Here is an 18,677-nt window from a genome sequence, read left to right as displayed (position 1 = left end):
TTCGTGGGTCGGAATGGAATGGGCGTATTTCTGTTGGCGTGACGGTGGAGGTTTGGTCATCGCCAGTTTCCCGCTGGCCTTTGGTGTGGCGGACTTTTGTGGATGTCAGGTTTTTGGTGGTTTGCCAGTTGCGGGTCAGAATGACCGTGGCGGTTTACCGCGCCCGCGGCGGTGTTATGGCGGTCTTCTGACCGGCGGTAAGCGCCTTTTACCGCCGAGGTCAGAATGACCCCCTAAGACATCTTCTGGGATAATAGGGTTAAGCAAGCCATGAAGGTAGCAAGGTCCTTTTTGATTAAGGATCTTGTGGCAGAAACACAGGACTTTAAAAGAGATTCTTTCCTTACTAGTAAGCCAATATTGTTTCGCCAAGGCTGGCCCCATAGGAGAGGGTCTAGGAATGTTCCGCAACAGCTGAACGTTTAGGACCCTTGTAGCTCTCGAATGCTGCCTTGAGTGGCTCCAAAATAGAGTATGGTACAATAGTCCAGCCTTGACACCAATAGAGCTTGGACTACCATTTTCCTGGCCGCATCTGGGAGAAAGGCAAAGATCTTGAGAAGAATTTTCAAGATGCAGAAACAGACCCCAGCAAGGTTGTCAATCTGGCTTTCAAAAGAGTCTTGTTGAACCAGATGCCGGGGTTCTTAACTTTCCATTTAAGGGTAGGAATCAGCCCCAAAGTGTCAGGCCACTAAGCAGAAGACCAATCCTATGACCAGAACCTCAGCTTTACAGCATTATGTTTAAGACAGCTATAATCTATCCACTCAACTAGCCTTAACAGACATGATCTAAAGTTGGCTGTGGAGGTTCCCTCATCTTGTGTTAAGGTGATGATTAACTGAGTATCATCTGCATATGATACAATTTTAACTCCAAAGCATTCAATCATGTCAGCAAGAGGGTGCTGTAAAGAATGAAAAAAGTCAGACATAAGGCATAGCCCTGTACTACCCCTTGTTGCAGGAATAAAGTCTGTGATGAACATGGCTGTAGAGTCACCTGAAAGGTACGATTTTGCAGAAAACATGCCAGCCACCTCAAGGCCGGACCTCTGATACCGCATAGCCAAAGCCATTCCAGAAGGAGGCTGTGGAATAGGGTATCGAAGGCCGCATTCAAATCTACCATTATCAGAGAATCTGACTTTCCCTCATCTGTAATGCATCTTATAGACTCAGAAGCGAGTAACAGTGCAGATTCTGTACTAAACTGGGGGTGAAATATTGATTGGGTTTCGTGCAAGAGCTGTTTATCTTCAATAAAGTGCTTCAGATGAAGATTAACATGCTTTCTTTTCTGCTATCTTGGAAAAGAAGAAAAGAATTGAGATTGGTCTATAATTTTCAGGTTTGCTGGGATCTAATATGGACTTCTTCAGCAGAGATACAATAGTGGCATGTTTCTATTTGGCGGGGAGCTGACCTGAGCTAAAGGACGAGTTCAGTAGTTCACACATTACAATAGAATGGCCTCCCTGCCGCTCTCCAATATCCTCTCCAGGGCTGGGTCCAGGGATGACCCAGATTTTACTTTAGGCAAGAGGGTATGTAAAATCAGACAGAGATAGGCTATATATACTCTGTAAACCATCTGCAGACTTCGTTAGCAAATACCAATTGGCAGGACTTTGGGTCGCACTCACAGCCTTAGGAAAGGGTGCTTAAATCTTAGAAATCTTATCTGAGAAAAAATGTGCAATTAAATTGCACTTGTCAACATAGGGACTAATAGACGGGGAGACTCTTTTTTTTTTGCGTAGAGATAGATTTTGGATGAGCCCCCTGTTAGAGGGATATCTTTTATCTGTTGGGAGTTCCGTATAGTTGCTGCCAGAGGTTCCATTGCCAGCAGAAATAGGAACAGTGACAGGGGGCAGCCCTGACGAGTGCCTCTTCCAATGGGGAATGGGTCTGATAGAAAGCCCCCGCAATTAACTTGTGCCGTGGGATGGTCATACAGTAATAGGACTTTGGAAATAAATTGTTCTCCGAGGCCGAAATCCCTCATGGTAGTGAACAGGTAGGGCCATTCGATACGGTCAAGTGCTTTCTCCGCATCTAGAGATAGAGCTAGGGCTTCCTCTGGTAGGTGTAGTGATTCCAGTAAAGTATGACAGAGGGTACGCATTTGAATTCTAGTGGTGCGACCTGGTACAAACCCCACCTGGGTATTATAAATCAAGGACGGTATCACCTTACTTAAACATGCTGCTAAGACGCTGGCTAGGAGTTTAACATCTCTGTTCAGGAGGGAGATGAGACGATAACTGGGGGCATTCATTCTGGTCAGGCTGTCCTTCAGCGAACCCTGCAATCTCTGGCCTCAGCACTGATGGCAGCCATTGTCCCTGTACCTAGCCTCCCCCCTCCAACTTCCTCCACCCAGACCCAATCCCCTGTGCCCCAGCCCATCCCAAGCACACCTACAGACTAGCATGCACACAAGTCACCATACACAAGTAGCTCAAGCAACCATAGGCACCACACACACCACAGGCACTCCCCAGATGTTGGAGCCAGACCTGATGTCACCAATCCGCCATCCGACTGGAATCCCCCCTGACGTGCAGGTGCTGTCAGTGCTCCATTTCCTTGCAAGTGGGTCTTTTCAGACAACAGTGGCCATGGCATCAGGGATGTCCCAGCCTATGTTTTCCAACGTCTTGTCCAGAGTGTTGTCTGCCCTGCTGAAACACGTAAGGAGATACATCATTTTCCCTCAGGTGGAGGATTTGCCTACAGTCAAAGGTGACTTCTATGCCCTTGGACATATCCCCACCGTCATAGGTGCCATTGATGGGACCCATGTAGCTCTGGTCCCCCCCCACAGGAGTGAACAGGTGTACAGGAACAGGAAGAGTTATCATTCCATGAATGTCCAGATGGTCTGTTTGGCAGACCAGTACATCTCTCAGGTAAATGCTATGTTCCCTGGCTCAGTGCATGATGCCTACATCCTGCGGATTAGCAGCATCCCTGATATGATGGGTCAACTCCAGAGGCACCGTGTATGGCTATTGGGGGACTCTGGTTACCCCAACCTTTCCTGGCTATTGACCCCAGTGAGGAATCCCAGGACCAGGGCAGAGGAACGGTACAATGAGGCCCATGGGCGGACTTGGAGGGTGATCGAACGCACCTTCGGCCTCCTGAAGGCCAGGTTCAGGTGCCTCCATATGACAGGTGGATCCCTATTCTACTCACCAAAGAAGGTGTGCGAGATCATCATCGCCTGCTCCATGCTCCATAATTTGGCTTTGCGACGCCAGGTGCCTTTTCTGCAGGAGGATGGTCCAGATGACGGTGTTGTGGCAGCTGTGGTGCCTGTGGAGCCTGTGGACAGTGATGAGGATGAAGCTGAGGAAGAAGACAACAGGGAGTCAGTCATACAGCAATATTTCCAGTGAGACACAGGTGAGAACATTTTCAGGTTTAACATTACATTCACTTTCACACGTCTACCTCTATCCTGTTTCTCGAATTCAATCACTATTTGGTAACTGAGTTGTACCCTTCCATTACGGTTTCACAGGTGTGGTTACCTACGTGTCAACTGCTTGCATCCTTCAAGGGCTTGTGATGTGTGACATAGGTATGTTAGCCTTACAATGGTAATCCCATTATGACACTGTCATTGATAATACATATTTACTAAATCACAGACTCCAGATTGTTTTGTGTTTCAAGGTTGTTTAATGAGGTACTCAGAAATGTGAGGGGGTTGTAAAATGAGGATGGGTGATGACGGAGGAATGTCCATGGCAGAGTCCAGTCTATTAGTCTCACAGGTGCACTTCCCATCTGGGCATAGGAAGTGGAGCTGGGGCAGTTCGAATATGGACAGGGAAACAAAGTGGGACAGTGGAAGGACAATCAGGGTGGTCTCATTTCCTGGCGGGGGTCATGCCATCTTGCTCTGTCCTGTTCCTGGATCTCAGGGACCGCTTGCGTGCTGGTTGTCCGTCTGCAGGGGGGCGGGTGCTGGTGTGGTGGTCCTGTGGCGGGGCGTCCTGTCCACTAGTGCCGGCGGAGGTGGTGGGCAGTTCATCGTCCTGGCTAGTGTCAGGGGCCCCTTGGAGTGCCACGGTGTCCCTCTAGGTCTGCTGTATGTACTTCAGCACCCCTATGATGGTGCCCAGGGCGGAGCTGATGGTCCTGAGCTCCTCCCTGAACCCCAAATACAGTTCGTCCTGCAGGCGCAGGGTCTCCTGCAACTTGTCCAGGACCGTTGCCATCGTCTCCTGGGAGTGGTGGTATGCTCCCATGATGGAGGATAGGGCTTCGTGGAGAGTGGGTTCCCTTGGCCTGTCCGCCCCCTGTCGCACAGCAGCTGTCCCAGTTCCTCTGTGTTCCTGGGCCTCCTTCCCCTGGACGGTGTGCCCACTACTACTGCCCCCAGGTCCCTGTTGGGGTGGTGGGTTACCCTGGGTGCCCTGTAGTGGTGGACACACCGCTGATTGACCTGTCCTGGGTAGGGAGGTTTGGGCCCGCTGGGTGGGTGCTGTGCTGGTGTTACCAGAGGGTGGAAGGTCGGTGTTGGTCTGTGCCTGTGCAAGGGGAACCGACTGTCCTGAGGCCCACGATGGTCCGGGCTGGTCATCAGGATCCAGTAGGGCAGAACTGCTCTCGTCACTGTGGGCCTCTTCTGGGGGTGGAGTGGTGTTGTCTGGACCCTCTGGTGTGGTGACGGTCCTTCGGGGTCCTGCAGGGGCATAAGAGCATTATTATTGCATGTGTGTGTGTGTAATGTTGTGCAATGGGTGGGTGTTTGTGTACCCCAGTGCAAGCATTCCTGTGTGTGGGTTTGTGTGATGATGGTTGGGGGGGTGTTCTGGGTATGTGCAGTGGGCATGCTTTAGTGAGGGGTGTCCATGCTTAGTTGTGTCATGCAGGGCTTGGTGTTGGGATGTGTGGTTTGTGTCATGGGTACATTAGTGAGGAGTTGTACTGATAGGGGAGGGGAGGGGTGAGGGAGGGGGTGTGTGATAACATGCAGGTAGGTTGGGGGATATGATAGTTAAGATTTGACTTACCAGTGTCCCATCCTCCACCGACTCCTACGAGGCCCTCAGGATGCATGATGGTCAAGACTTGCTCCTCCCATGTTGTTAGTTGTGGGGGAGGAGGTGGGGGTCCACCGCTAGTCCGCTGTACCGCGATGTTGTGCCTGGAGACCGTTGAACACACCTTTCCCCGTAGGTCGTTCCACCTCTTCCTGATGTCCTCCCTATTTCTTGGGTGCTGTCCCACGGCGTTCACCCTGTCCACTATTCTGCGCCATAACTCCATCTTCCTGGCTATTGATGTGTGCTGTATCTGTGAGCCAAATAGCTGTGGCTCTACCTGGATTATTTCCTCCACCATGACCCTGAGCTCCTCCTCGGAGAAGCGGGGGTGTCTTTGGCGTGACATGGGGTGGTGTGGGTGATGTGTGGGGTGGTGTATGTGGTGATGAGTGTGGTGAGTGTAGTGGTGTGTGGTGTTTTGTGCGTGGATGTTGTGTGGATGATGATGTTGTGTGCCTCTGTGTGATGGGGTTGTCTATTCTGTGCTCTCTCTCTGGCCTTCTGTCGCAATTCTGGTCATAAGGGTTTGTGGGTGATGTGGGTGTGTGTTTTATATTGTGTTGGGTGTGTGGGAGTGGTGTTTGTATGTGTATCAGGTGCGTGTATTTTAAATTGTCCAATGTGGCGGTGTTTTGGAGATGTGTGTGTATTTTGAGCGCGGCGGTGTGTACCGCCAATGGAATACTGCGTTTGAAGGACCGCCGCGTGGATTCGTGGGTCGTAATAGCATGGGCGTGTTTCTGTTGGCGTGGAAGTGGAGGATTTGTTTCCGCCAGTTTATCACTGACTTTTGGTGTGGCGGTGTTGTGTGGGTGTCAGAATTTCAGCGGATTCCGAGATGTGTGTCATAATAGCTGTGGCGGAATACCGCCGCCGCCGCCGCAGTGTATTGGCGGTCGTCTGCACGGCGGTAAGCGCCTTTTACCGCCAATGTTGTAATGACCCCCATTGTCACATTATAAGGCCTTATATTACTTTACGGAGAACATGGGTATATTAACTGCCTATTACTAACAATGACACCAACGACTATAAACAGTTATGAAAAAGATACAGATATCAGATCCCGATATGTACTCATCCGTCCATGGTGTTGTCGGCGACTGCGTATCAGTGTTCTTGCAATTGTCTCACATATGCACTGTATCTAGTCGCCATCTCAGGGAGATACAGTCGTTGGTTTTAAAGGGGAGCAGGATTTGTCTCTTTCCGATAGCTGAGTGTGGACTGCCACGGCGTGTACGACCTGGCCCCTGTCATCGTGTGATCTAGCTGGTCTCTCCATGTCCCTGCCCCTTTGACAGGTGTCAGCGTCATATAGGGGCGTATGTGCTTTCTCCATTCCTGGGGGGGAGGTTCTGTTACCTTCATCATCACCTGAAGTATCTTGCGGGCGGCTTGTGCTGGTAGAATCTATAGGTTGATGTTGGAAAGAGTCAAGGAAGAGTCTCAATTCTTCGGGGTTGTAAAAATCCTTAGATACTCTGTTTTTGGTGACCCACATTCTTGCGGGGTCAAAAAGGCCATATTTCATCTCCAGTTGACGTAGCCGGGGTCTTAGGGCTAGAAATGCCTTTCTACATTCATTGGTCTCTTTGGAATATTAGGCAGTTATTCGGATGTCATGCTGATCTATCCACAAAGGTCCGTGGCTATGCGCCGCTTGGAGTATTTGATGGGTTTGATTATGTCGTAGAAGGCATGCAATAATTGGTCGAGGCATTGAGGATTTGTCAGAGTGTTTCGGGCCTACTCTGTGCACCTGTTGGAATTCCAACAGTGGATCAAAATCCAGTGAGGTCAGTTTAGGAAGGGTAGAGCCCAGAAAGGCCTGTATATCTGTGCCTTCTTCATTTTCCGGAATCCTAAGTAGGCGGATATTGTCTCTTCGACTTCTGTCCTCCATATCCGTTAGTTTACTCCTGAGGTAAAGGAAGTCTTGGCCTCTGTCCTGGGACGTGGCTGTCTGCATTTCCAGTGATCCCATGCATTGTTCCAGTCCTGTCACCCTGGATTGGAAGCCTGCAATGTCTGAACGCATGGATTTGGTCTCCAGTGTTAGTGAGGTTATAGAGGCGTCCATTCCCTCTATTCGGCGGCTGACACCGGTGATGTCCTGTAATATCCGTTCCATGGTTTTGGATTGTTCCTTGTCAGGCATCGTGATGGGCTCAGATGGGGGTGGCGATACATGAGGGCCTGTCATTATAGGAGTTGGGTGTTTGTGATGGAACACTTCGGAGAATAATAGTTGCCGTGCCGGTTTGCCAGCGGGTTTATGGTTCAGTTTGCTACTGGGCATCGCCTTAACGGTCTGCGAGGACTACCTAGTTGGAGCCAAAGTCTTCCTCGGGGTCCGGTAGGGGCAAAGGTTTCCGAGTCAGCCAGTTCCCGTTTCTGTTCCGTCCCCTTGTTTGTTATCTGTTTCCTGCTGTTTACTTTTCTCCTCTTTTGTTTCCTCCCCTTTATTTGTACCGACCCAGTGGCTGCTGCAAGGTGTGGCAATCTGCCATTGTCATCAGGCGGGGGGATATAGCGATGAGGGCACCGAAGTAATGAAACAGGTGTGGGGCCTGTTGTAGCCCAGAGTATTGATGAAGCTGTGGCCACTGTTTGCCGTCGTTGGAAGAAGTCAATGTAGGGCACTCCTTCAAATAGGGTGAGTTGCAGAGGGTTTTAAGGGGGGTGTAGGCACGCCCTTCTTCATGTCTTTTTGCCAGCAGTCTGTCCTGGCTGATGGCATGTATTCCTGGACACACCTCCCGTAGTCGCTGGTGTCCCACTGGTACCTGTGGGCTACGGCGAGGGCGTTAGTCCCTACTCCTGTGCCTGAGCATCCTGGGTAGAAGGAAGGAGGTAGATGGTAGTGAAGCCTGCTCCACCCCTCAAGCAATGCCTCTATCCTCATTGCGTCGCGTGTTGGAGGCCCCCGCGCTCCCGCGGATCCCCCCGCCGGGGAGTGGTAATCTAAAGTATCGGCCCTCCGAGTCGATTGTCGCTGTGAGCCGGCCATGTCATCGGAGTAACGCGACTCCGCCCCCAGGGCAGGCCTCCTCCTCCGAGGTAAGCTGTGGGTCCACAAGCTCACGTCGGCGGACCCTCCGAGCTCAGATCAGGAGCATGGCGGCGCCAGAGGGGGTCAGCTCCAGGTAGGATGGTCGTTCTAGCGGTCTCCGCGCCCCCGTCGCCTCCCCAGGATCGCCGTGGCCCGGAGCTCCGTATTTAGTCGGCCATCTTACTTCTTGGCCCGGCCACGCCCTCGGGGAGACTCGTTCTAATGGGGGTTGAAAACTTCACAATTCGATAAAGCTCCGTCGACGAGTTCTTGGCTTGTTCCATTCTTTGGAATTAGAACTGACTACGTATATAGTTGATGTGTTTATGGTATCTTTTAGTGACTTGAGGTCAACATATTCAGTGATGGCTGCTCAAACACAATTGGCCAAATCGCAGTACCCTCTCCATTCCCCATGCAACGCTGATAGTGGTGATAGATGTGGCACTACTGGGTTGGGTGCGGTTGAGATCAGAAGACTCTGGCAGAAGCCCAGGTCCATATCAGTCTGTTGGAGTTGTGGGCCATCGTCTGGTGTTAAACATCTTTCTGCCAGCCATCCTGTGCCTGGAGTGTGCACCTCTGGAGTTGGGTGCAGCATTAAGACACTTCCCGGGTTACGAATCCTGCCGAACGTTGAATGCCAGGCCTGACGAGCTCAGCCAGTGGAGTCTGATGGATCACAAATGAAGCCTGCATCCCAAGGTGAGGCATGGCATCTTCCGACAGTGGGTAGAACCTTAGCTACATGTTTTTACCACCATTGAGAACACGCAGTGGTAATGTTTTTTTGTCCCTTTTGAGTTTCCGTAAATACACTTGCTATGAGATGCATTCCAGTTGAATGGTACTCTGGATTGCTGGATGCCTTCCCACTCCCTGGTTCTCTTCTCCTGAGTTATGAAACAAAATCATGATCAACCAGTCCCAAGTATTACTTGTGGCTCCAGGTTGCTCCAAGAAAGTGTGGTAACTGGAACTTCTGGATATGAGCATCTGCCCTTTGACCACGCTCCCACTTCGAGAGGATCTCCTGCCAGCGGGGAAAGGTCCTCCCCTCAAACCTGCACAATTTACACCTCCAAGCATTGAGATTGAGCATCAGCAGTTAATTGCATTTGAACTGCCACTTGAAGTGGTGGACGTCTTGCTTGCCGACAAGAAGACTTCCATGAAGTCCATTTGCAGTGGATGTGGAGACAAATTGGTGGTTAGGTGTGGAGTTTACAAGACAGACCTACACAAGCTAAACTGTTGGATTTTCTCTTGTTTGTTTTGTCTCTAGCCCAGAGAGGGTTTGCAGTGGGCACTAGTAAAGTTTATTTTGTCTGCTCTTTCAGCCTTTCTGTGTCTGCCGGATACCTATCCTTGTTTAAATCACCTATTATGATATGGTTTAATCAAGTATTGACACATATGTTGCTGTCCAAACCGTTTGCGATGTCACAGTGGGGCCTTAACTTTGTCTCGATTTTTCTCACGTGTTCATCCTTTGAGCTGATGCACAGCTGCTCGTTGCATGTTCTAACTCTAAAGACATTCTTTCCTCATTGCAACCATTTACATTGTGTGAGTGAACTTTAGGCACTTTCAGGGCAACTACATTATTCAGTCATTTTCTGGATAAATTGGTGCTGAGGACTCAGGTGGGCTTCTTGACTAAAGTTGTGACTTTCTTCCACATTGGAAAACTCATCACCATGCCTGGGTTCTTGGCTCCTCCTCACCCCTCGAAAGAGGAGGAAAGGCTTCATTAGCTGGACCTCAAAAGAGCTTTTACATTGATTGCCCCAAGGATCAGCTTTTCGTGGGGTTCTCCAGGGTGAAGAAAGGAAAGATGGGGCAGATGATGACCTTTTTGAGGTGGATAGTCCTCTGCAATAAGAGCTGATGCACACTGGCCAAGAAGCAGTCTCCAAAAGATCTGAGAGTTCATTCTACCAGGGCCAAGGCTGCTACCATTGCGTTGGTAGGATACAACATGAACAATGACAATAATGCCTTGAAAACCAAGTCCGCCGGGAAAGACATTTCCCCTGTTCGATGTTTTAGTCTGAGTTCACTCCATAGACCTTCCACCTGAGGAAGGTACTGCTTAATATTTATTGCAATGTGAGGAATCAAAGGTTAGAAGTATTCGTCAGAAGAAGAAGTTACTTTTTTACTACGGTAACACTCTTTCTGGTGCATAGTCTATCTATTTGTAGATTCCTCACCTACATCCCATATTCTGTACAGTGGCCTCTTTGTAACTTCGAAAATGGTCTCAAGTTATAAATGGTCACACTGGTAATGAGAGTGTGGAAAGAGTCAAGCAAGAAATTTCTTCAGCATGCAGGGGTGGCGTTTTTATGCTGCTTCACTCTGTCACCTTTTGGGCTGGATGGAGCCAGGGCAGAACTGGACAACCACATAGCAGCACGCAGGAGCTTTGCTGAGAAAGTTTCTGAATCCAGTCTGGCACCTGGGGAGTATTCTAATATGAGCAATTTGTGGTTAGAGAGTACTCCAAAAAGAGCGTTACCAGAGGTAAGATATTTGTTCTTTAGACTCTCTCTTTCTAGATGCTATCTACACAACCAAAACATTTTGCATGTTCTTGTTTTCCTCCCTTGTTCACCTCTAAAATAAAAATGAAATGTCAAATTGCTTTTGGTTACTCTTAGTCACCTAGCACCATGCCTTTTGCAATTGACGGTGTGAAAGAGTAAGACCACCACAAATGTATTTCATGTGTAGTAAGTAGAGATGAAGGGTGAAAGGTGATTTACCCTCTTTCTCCTTCAGCTTCTTCATTATCTGAAGCGGGTGCGCTTCCGGAACCCAGCTGGGGCTGAGGTCTTCTTTGATAAGTATGGCGACCCTCCAGGGCAGTATGACATTGTGAACTGGCAACTCGACCCCCACGGGGATGCCAGGTACATCACAGTTGGACACTTTGACGCGAGTGCCTCAAACAGCAGCCGGCTGGTGATGAATGATAGCCTTATTTTCAATGGAACTGAGCAAGGACAGGTAAGAGGTGTATTCCTTGAAGTTTCGACTCAAAATCAACCCTATTTACATTTCTGCATGTAGCATTGAATGCAAAAGGTATTCAAGGTGGTGTACGCCTTACATTGCTCACTTTATTCACCTGAACACACAAAGGTAGGAAATAGTCATCGATAGGAGTGAAATGAACAGTAGCAACCAGTGAAGGCTCAATTTACCGAAAATCTCATTTGGTGAATCCTTGTGGTGACCTTTACTGATTAACGACACATCCTGCTTGGACTACTTGTTTTAGATGCTACATTGACAGGGATGCTTATTTCCTCTGGAATGTTAGTGGGGCTATATGTGTGCTTGGTGTGTGCTTTTGTTTCTGTAGTGGATTTTGTGAGGTATTGTTACATTGTTTATGTGTGTGGTTTAATTGATTGGCATGCCCTGTTTTATCAAGGAGTTTTCACTTCCATCTTGAAACTGCGATAGTAAGTCAAAGGAGTCTGTGGTTTATGAATGTAGAGAGAAACTCCATGTATTTAATTTTCCTGTGTGTAGCAACAAGTGTTGACATTCTCACTTGTGTTTTACGTTCATGTCTTTTTGGGATACGCAGCAAGTCATGTGCCTATGTATGCCAGGAAGGAATCTACGTTGAGGCCACAAGGGGACATTGCTTTGTGTTTTCTCTAAACTCAAGATCTGCCATAGTTGATAGTTTACATTGGCATCTGTTTGTAAATCATATGCTTCGGATATGAGGATGGATTAGCTAGTTATGTGGTCACTTATTATGTTTCATTCTGGCTATTCTTCTGTAAGGAACAATATCTTGGACCCTGGCAGTTAGCTCCAGTTCTTTGGTCTGTAGTCTCGAGCTGTAGGCTTCTTGTTTGATTCCTGGAGAACTGGTAGCAGGTCTTGTCAGACACGAAGTGTGGGTGTTTGTAAAGCACAATAGGTCTCGCTTCAAGAAAATGCACTTTCTAACGAAGCTTGTGAACCAAGGTCTTGATATAGTAAAACTTGATTTTGTGATTCCCTATTTGCAGATAAGAAATCGCAAATCCCATGCGCAAATATACCAACGCATCAAGTACAGACCGACCCATAGATCGTCAGTGGCAAATTTATCCACCTAGTAAGGAGCCGAACTATCTCCTTTTCCGCCCTCCCTAAATTATGGGCCGGGACCACCCCAGTACATGAACTATAGAGATGCCAAAATATTTAATCTGTCACCTCTCTTTTCCAATTGTCAATATTCCAACACACAATCTCCAATTTAGCCGCATAGACGGAGCATCCTGACAACAACCTGAACATTTCTGCTAACCTTCCCACCCTGGGAATGGTCTGAACAGGGTCACGTGTATATTATAAGTTCGTCAGCATAGAAGGCTATCTTAATCTTTAGTTGGTGCGTAGTGAAAGGGATTATTTTATGGCCCCTTCCGAGTAATTGAACAAATGATTCGATATGGATATCAAACAACAGGGGGGAGAGAGGGCACCCATGTCTCATGCCCCTTGAGATCCCAAAACTCGCTGTTAAAACTCCGTTAAGTAGAATTCAAGCCGAGAAGTGTGCACATAGTCTCGGCAGGTTCTAAATAAAACATGGGCTAAAACCTAGCACTACCAAAAACTCCCACAGGTACACCCAGCAGACCCTGTTGAAGGCCTTAGCAGCGTCTATTGTGGTGACTGCCAGTGGGACTGAAGGAGCAGTATCCAAATCAGCACAGCCTACTCATTGCTGAGTAAGTTCCCGAATTTGACGCTTGGGAACAAAGCCCTTCTGGTCAGTGTGAATTAGTTGGGTGGGTTAACTTGGCCAACCTATAGGCCAGGTTACTGGAGAAAACCTTATATTTGGCATTTAAGAGGGAAATTGGCAGACATGAATCTTCCTCCTTAAGATCTTTAGCAGGTTTCAATAACTGCACTAATGTGGCTTCCCTCCATGACTGCAGAATCTGGGCATTCTCCAAATAAATGGGATTGAACAATTTCTCCTATATCCGTACTACCACTTCCTTCAGGGTCTTATACAGTTCAGAGAGGATGGCATCTGGCCCTGCTGCCTTCCCATACTTGGCACAGCTCAAGTTCTTCCAGATTTCTGCCTCTGTGATCTGTGCTTTGAGGGACACCGTTCCCATCGCCGTAAGCCCCGGAAGGTCCCTGTCCTGCAGCCAGCCCCTGAGATTCTCCACATTCGGGCAGACCTCCTCTGTGTAAAATACAGAGAACATGAAGACCAGATGCTCCTGCATCTACCCTGCCTTTTTAGAGATGTACCCCTGTGAATTAAAATGATTAGCTCCTTAATATTATTCCTGGACCTCTCTGATCTCTCTTTCTAGGCCAGGAGTGCTCCTGATCTCTCCCCATACTCTAAAAAGTTAATGCTCTTAGCCTGCCATTTTCCCCTACACTTCTTTAGCAGCATACGTTTAAAATTTAACTAGACATCTTCTAACCTCTTCTGTACTTTATCCCTGTCCTGAGGGGAGGAGCTTTGCTCCTGCAGAGTGCTCTCCAATGCCCCAATTTCTTGCTCCAGGGATATACAGTACAGTCTGCCTTTTCTGATCAACTTCTGAAACACACCAAACTTCTCAGCACCCCACATATAAAGGCTTTAAATGTATCCCAAACTATAGGGGAGATGGCTGACCCTGTATTATCCGTGAAAAAAATCACCACTTGCTTTTTTCAGGGCCGCAGCTATTTCTATGTCTAGAAAGAGGGCACAGTTAGCCATCCATCTAGAATTCTGCCTATGGGCAGGACACTGAAAAATCATACAGCTGTATGGTCGGAAATATAGCCAGGGAGATGGGTGGTCTCTTTGATCATGTGTATTACATTATTATCCTCAAAGATATAATCAAGTCTAGAAAAATGGCCATACTTCTTGATGTGGAACGTGTATCCCCTTGTCTGGTCCATTTTATGACACCACACATCCAGCATCCCCAGGTCCTGTAGAATGCTTCTTAGTGCCTGGCCGATCTTAGGTGTATTGACACAATCTTCCCTAGCAAACCTGTTGTAAATAACATCCAGCAGGATATTAATTTTAAAAACACCCCCTAAAATGACCAGTAACCACCATGACCCATCTGCCTGTGCTGTCCATTTTAAAAGATAGAATCTCCACCACTGCTCCTTTCCTCAGGAGGATAGCGGCTCCTTTACAGAACTCTGCCTGGTCCAAGGCTACACAGTTCTCAATCCACCTAAATTTAGTATGGAGGGCTCCACTCTAGATTGCTTCTAAGTGAGTCTCCTGCAAAATCATTAAATGGGCCCTGCTCTTTTCGAAATAGCGAAGTACCAATCTTTTGCCCCCCCTTGACCTGAGGCCGTTGATGTTCCAAGTTAAAAAAATATATCTCTTTACCTATCCCCATTTAGAATTTATGAATCGCCACCCCTTCTTCTCATGCTGTGATTTATATGGATGGGAACAACTAAAGCAACAACAGTTTGGTGATCTTGAGGACTTTTTTTATTTTTCCCCACAGCTCCCCACCCAGTGCACCTGCCCAGATCCCCCTTTGAGGAACCCTCCCTTTTCTGACTGGCATTTCTAATGCCTATGGGTTACCACTGGGAGGGATTAGTGAAGACAAAACTATATATGCAAAACAACAATTTTAAACTCCCCCCGCCCTTGGCGGCACGCCACACCACACCCTCACCTTGTGAGGGACTACCCAGGAACAAAGAAGAGAAAAAACCTCAGGGATTAGTGCGCTTCTTTAGAGAGTTGATCACTGCATCTATGTCTTCTGGAGTACGATAATTGTACATCTGAATATTCCACATAATGCAAAACATTGCTGGGAATTTTAATTGCTCCCTTGCCCCCAATTTATGGAGCTCTTCCATCCGCCTGCCAAGTTCTCACTGCCACTGCTCAGTAGCCTTACAAACATCCAACCTAATGGAAAAGGAATAACCTTTGGCAGTAAAAGACTCACTCTTCAGGACAATACCCAGGATAACTTATTTCACTATATAGGGGACAAAATTTACCAAGATCTTCTTGGGTTTCTGACGATTCAGGTTCCTTTTAAATAGGTCCCTATATGCTCAAGATTTAAGCCCAGCCTATTTTTAAGGACTGTGCCCCATAATAGTGCAATAATAAAGGACTTCATGTTGCCTCCATTTCCAGGACATTCAAGATCCTGAGATTATTCTTCCAAGGATGATCCTCGACCCTTTCTAAATCCTCCATCAGACCTTGACTTGGTTTAGACAGTTGAAAAAATTCCACTTGCATTCGTCTGTATATCTTGCTTAATCAGAGCAACCTCCTCCTCCAGTACTTTAGTCTGTGTGGTCACTTTCTCCATTTTCTGGGATAAAACTGGACAGGGGGCTTGAATTCCAGATTGGTTAGTGTCAGAGACCTTAAACTTTGTGCACAGTGAGGCTGTTGAAGGAACAAGGTGGCCGTACACTAGTCAGCTGCGGGCTCCTGGGGAAGGGAGGTATGGTCTAGCCATGGTGTGCGTGCCGCAGCCCCACTATACCCATACCTGTTGAGAGAAAGATCATCTTGCAGGTTTTTGTTTGATTTTCCACCTCTTTCCTCTTCTGATGTTTGGCGTGTTCCAACCACTCTTGCTGGTTACCATCACAGGAATCCCCTGCTGGGAGCAAGCAGCATGGGAGCTTCAGTGTAGCAGGATGTTCCTCGCCCGGGTCCTGAAAGGAAGAGCCAGCACAAGATTAAAGAAGTAGGCTGGGCTCCAAGCGTCAAGGAGCAGCAGAGGACTCGGGGAGGGCCTCCTTAGCTGCAACTGTGCACCGCTGAGGAGAGGTGAGACAGAGGCTACAGTAGAAAGATCTCAGCACCAACAGGAGCAACCTCAGTGCCAATTCCCAGTATCTATGGATAAGAGTGGACACAGGGTGGGCAGATAGACCAGGTATGTGCTTCACACTCATTCCCTTAGAAACCTCAGGGTAAGTTCTGATGCAGTCTCTGCCCTTGAGGCCCAGAACTCTTGGTGAAATCCTCTCATAGTACTGCTAGGGGGTCCCGGGGCCCAGAAACTGAAGCCTGGGAAATCCGTAAGGCAGCTTAATGAAACATCCTGATTAAGGGGTAGGAAAGCTTCTGTTTTTCAGACTAAAGTAACCTCGTCCCTGAATTATTTCTTCAAAGTCATGGAAAATATATCCCAGGGACCACAGCCGGAGAACGTCGCCCCCCAGGAATGTGCTGGTGAAAGTGGTAGATCAAATGGGACTGAGGCTGCAGGAGTACATGAGGAGGTTTCCCTAGCTGCCATATTACTGAGCCTAAGGCCTGAGATGAAGACGAGATTTGAGGTCTCTGCTGCTGTATTTTCCTGTCCCTAGAACTTGGTTATTTAAGGCATAAAGTGACCAGATAAATCCATGTTCCCAAAACACCACTTTTCATATCCAATTTGCCATGTAGTTCAAGTAGCAAATCAGTGCATTTTGGGAAGTGCAGTTTTCCTTTGCTTCAATAGAAATAATTAGCCTGATAAATGGTAAAAGTTTGTTAAACGACAGCCCATAATTGGAAAATGATTTCCAGTAACATGTGGGGTCATCTGATTACTCCATACATCTGAGGCACAGCTGAATTGCCTGGATGATTTTTCACGGTAATTTGTTCTTCTAAGCCCTGACTGTCTTCATTCTCAGTTTTTAACTGACACCTTTCCCTTTCTGCATAATGTTAATTGCTAGGTTTTTTATTCATAGTTGTTGGGCTTGGCCCTTTCTGCAGACCTTTTGCTTTTACCCTCCTGTTTTCTGAACTCATTTTTGTGGGCTTGTAGGACTCTTTGCACTTTACCACTGCTAATCAGGACTAAAGTGCTTGTGCTGGCTATCTAAAAAATGGCAAAATTGGCCTACATCCAATTGGCACATTTAATTAACTTGTAAGTCCCTTGTAAAGTAGCACCAAATTTACCCAGGACCTGTACATTAAATGCTACTAGTGGGCCTGAAGCACTGATTGTGCCACCCACTTGAGTAGCCCTCTAAGCATGTCTCATGGCTCCCATTATTGTCTTTTGGTTCAGTTTGAAACCACTATTTTGACCTTTCACAATAAAAATGTTACCAGGCCTAAACCTTTCTTTAAAATGCATATAGAGGAACAGCTAAACCTTCTTTTATAATACATGTAAGTCAGGCCTAGGGTAGGCCCTAAATAGATCATGGGGCAGAGTGCAGTGTATTTAAAATGTTGTACTTTTCAAATTTTCATGTTCTGGTTTTGAAAAAACTCCTGCATTTGTTTTTCACAACTGTGAGGCCTACCTCTTCCATAGGATAATTTTGGGTTGCTTTGTTACATTTAATAAGTGCTAACCTTTGATTGAGAGCAGGTGAACATTTCATGTTTGGTGTCTGAGAAATTTTAATTAAAATTCTCCTTAATAGTAAAGTTAGATTTTAAGTTGCAATTTTGAAAATGCCACTTCTAGAAAGTTGGCATTTTCCTGCCCTTACCATTTGGTGCCTGCAGCCTGTTTCTAGGCCACATGACTGGGTGCAGTTGGCATTTAGACTTTATTTTTTTTTTCCCAAACAGCCACACAACAGAAGTATTAGGTGTGCCTGAAGAGCCATCAACTGGCAGGATGGAGGAGACAGATAGCTGGGAACAGCCACACTCACAACTGAATAGGCTGTGCCCTGCCTTTATACAAAGGACATTTTACCACTGCATTGTTCAGACAGCCAGCTTGGAGCCACGGACAGGGAGACTGGAAACTTGTAGGACTTCAAAGGAAATTCTCTAGAAACCTCTACTTCAAAGAAGGCACTAGGAATTAAAATAGGACTCTCAGACCCACTTTTCAGTACACCTCTGGACCTGTGAATACTACAGAAGAAGGGCTGTTGTGATGCCTTAATGCCAGATGAACTGCTACTTTGCTGCCCTGCTACACTACTTGCTGAGAAGGAAGACAGGATCTGCACCTTTCATCCCAAGCTGAAGTGACTCCAGGGGTCAGCTGACTGACCTCCTATTCTGATCTAAGGGACATAACAAGCTACAGAGGCTCACTGCAACTACCCAGCTGCCTATACCTGCAACAGCACCTGCCTGAGTCCTACTGGTCTTTGCTGTACTGAGTTCCTGAACCCCATGATGCGCCCCTCAGCTCCTGGACCATTGGCATTGCATCAGGTGAGCTCTTCTTCAAAGAAAAGGAGAAATCCTAAAGTTTTGGGCTCTGCACACTCACAAACTGGTCTGTTCATGCCAAGAGCCTGCTTTCTGGCAAGGCAAAGCTCCGGTGAACTCAACTTTTCCCACCACATGGACCAGCGATGCCCTGAAACAAGAGATCTGCACTTCACGCTACAGCATCAACAGCTCACGATGATGCCAGTGTGAAGCTCCAGCAATGACCATCCGCCCAACAGGATCATTGTGCTACAGCAATGACCTTTACAACATCCAGCCTGCTGTTCGCATTACATCAATGACCGTCCACAAAGCTGTCTCTGCTCCTTGAGGCCCTCTCCACGGCAAATGTAACT

General features: G+C 47.5%; 1 protein-coding gene across 1 annotated transcript in view; it reads left to right on the top strand.

The window, feature by feature from the left end:
* The window catches only part of LOC138278150 (extracellular calcium-sensing receptor-like), a 274,452-nt gene that overhangs the window by 143,827 nt on the left and 111,948 nt on the right, over nt 1–18,677 (top strand). The window contains exon 4 of the mRNA XM_069219244.1: nt 10,914–11,141. Coding sequence (XP_069075345.1) covers nt 10,914–11,141 — 228 coding nt within the window. The remainder of the gene's footprint in view (nt 1–10,913; nt 11,142–18,677) is intronic.

Source organism: Pleurodeles waltl, chromosome 2_2 (assembly GCF_031143425.1).
Source record: "Pleurodeles waltl isolate 20211129_DDA chromosome 2_2, aPleWal1.hap1.20221129, whole genome shotgun sequence".
Taxonomy (NCBI): domain Eukaryota; kingdom Metazoa; phylum Chordata; class Amphibia; order Caudata; family Salamandridae; genus Pleurodeles; species Pleurodeles waltl.
Note: the sequence above shows the minus strand (reverse complement) of the source record. Positions and strands in the feature narration are given on the sequence as shown.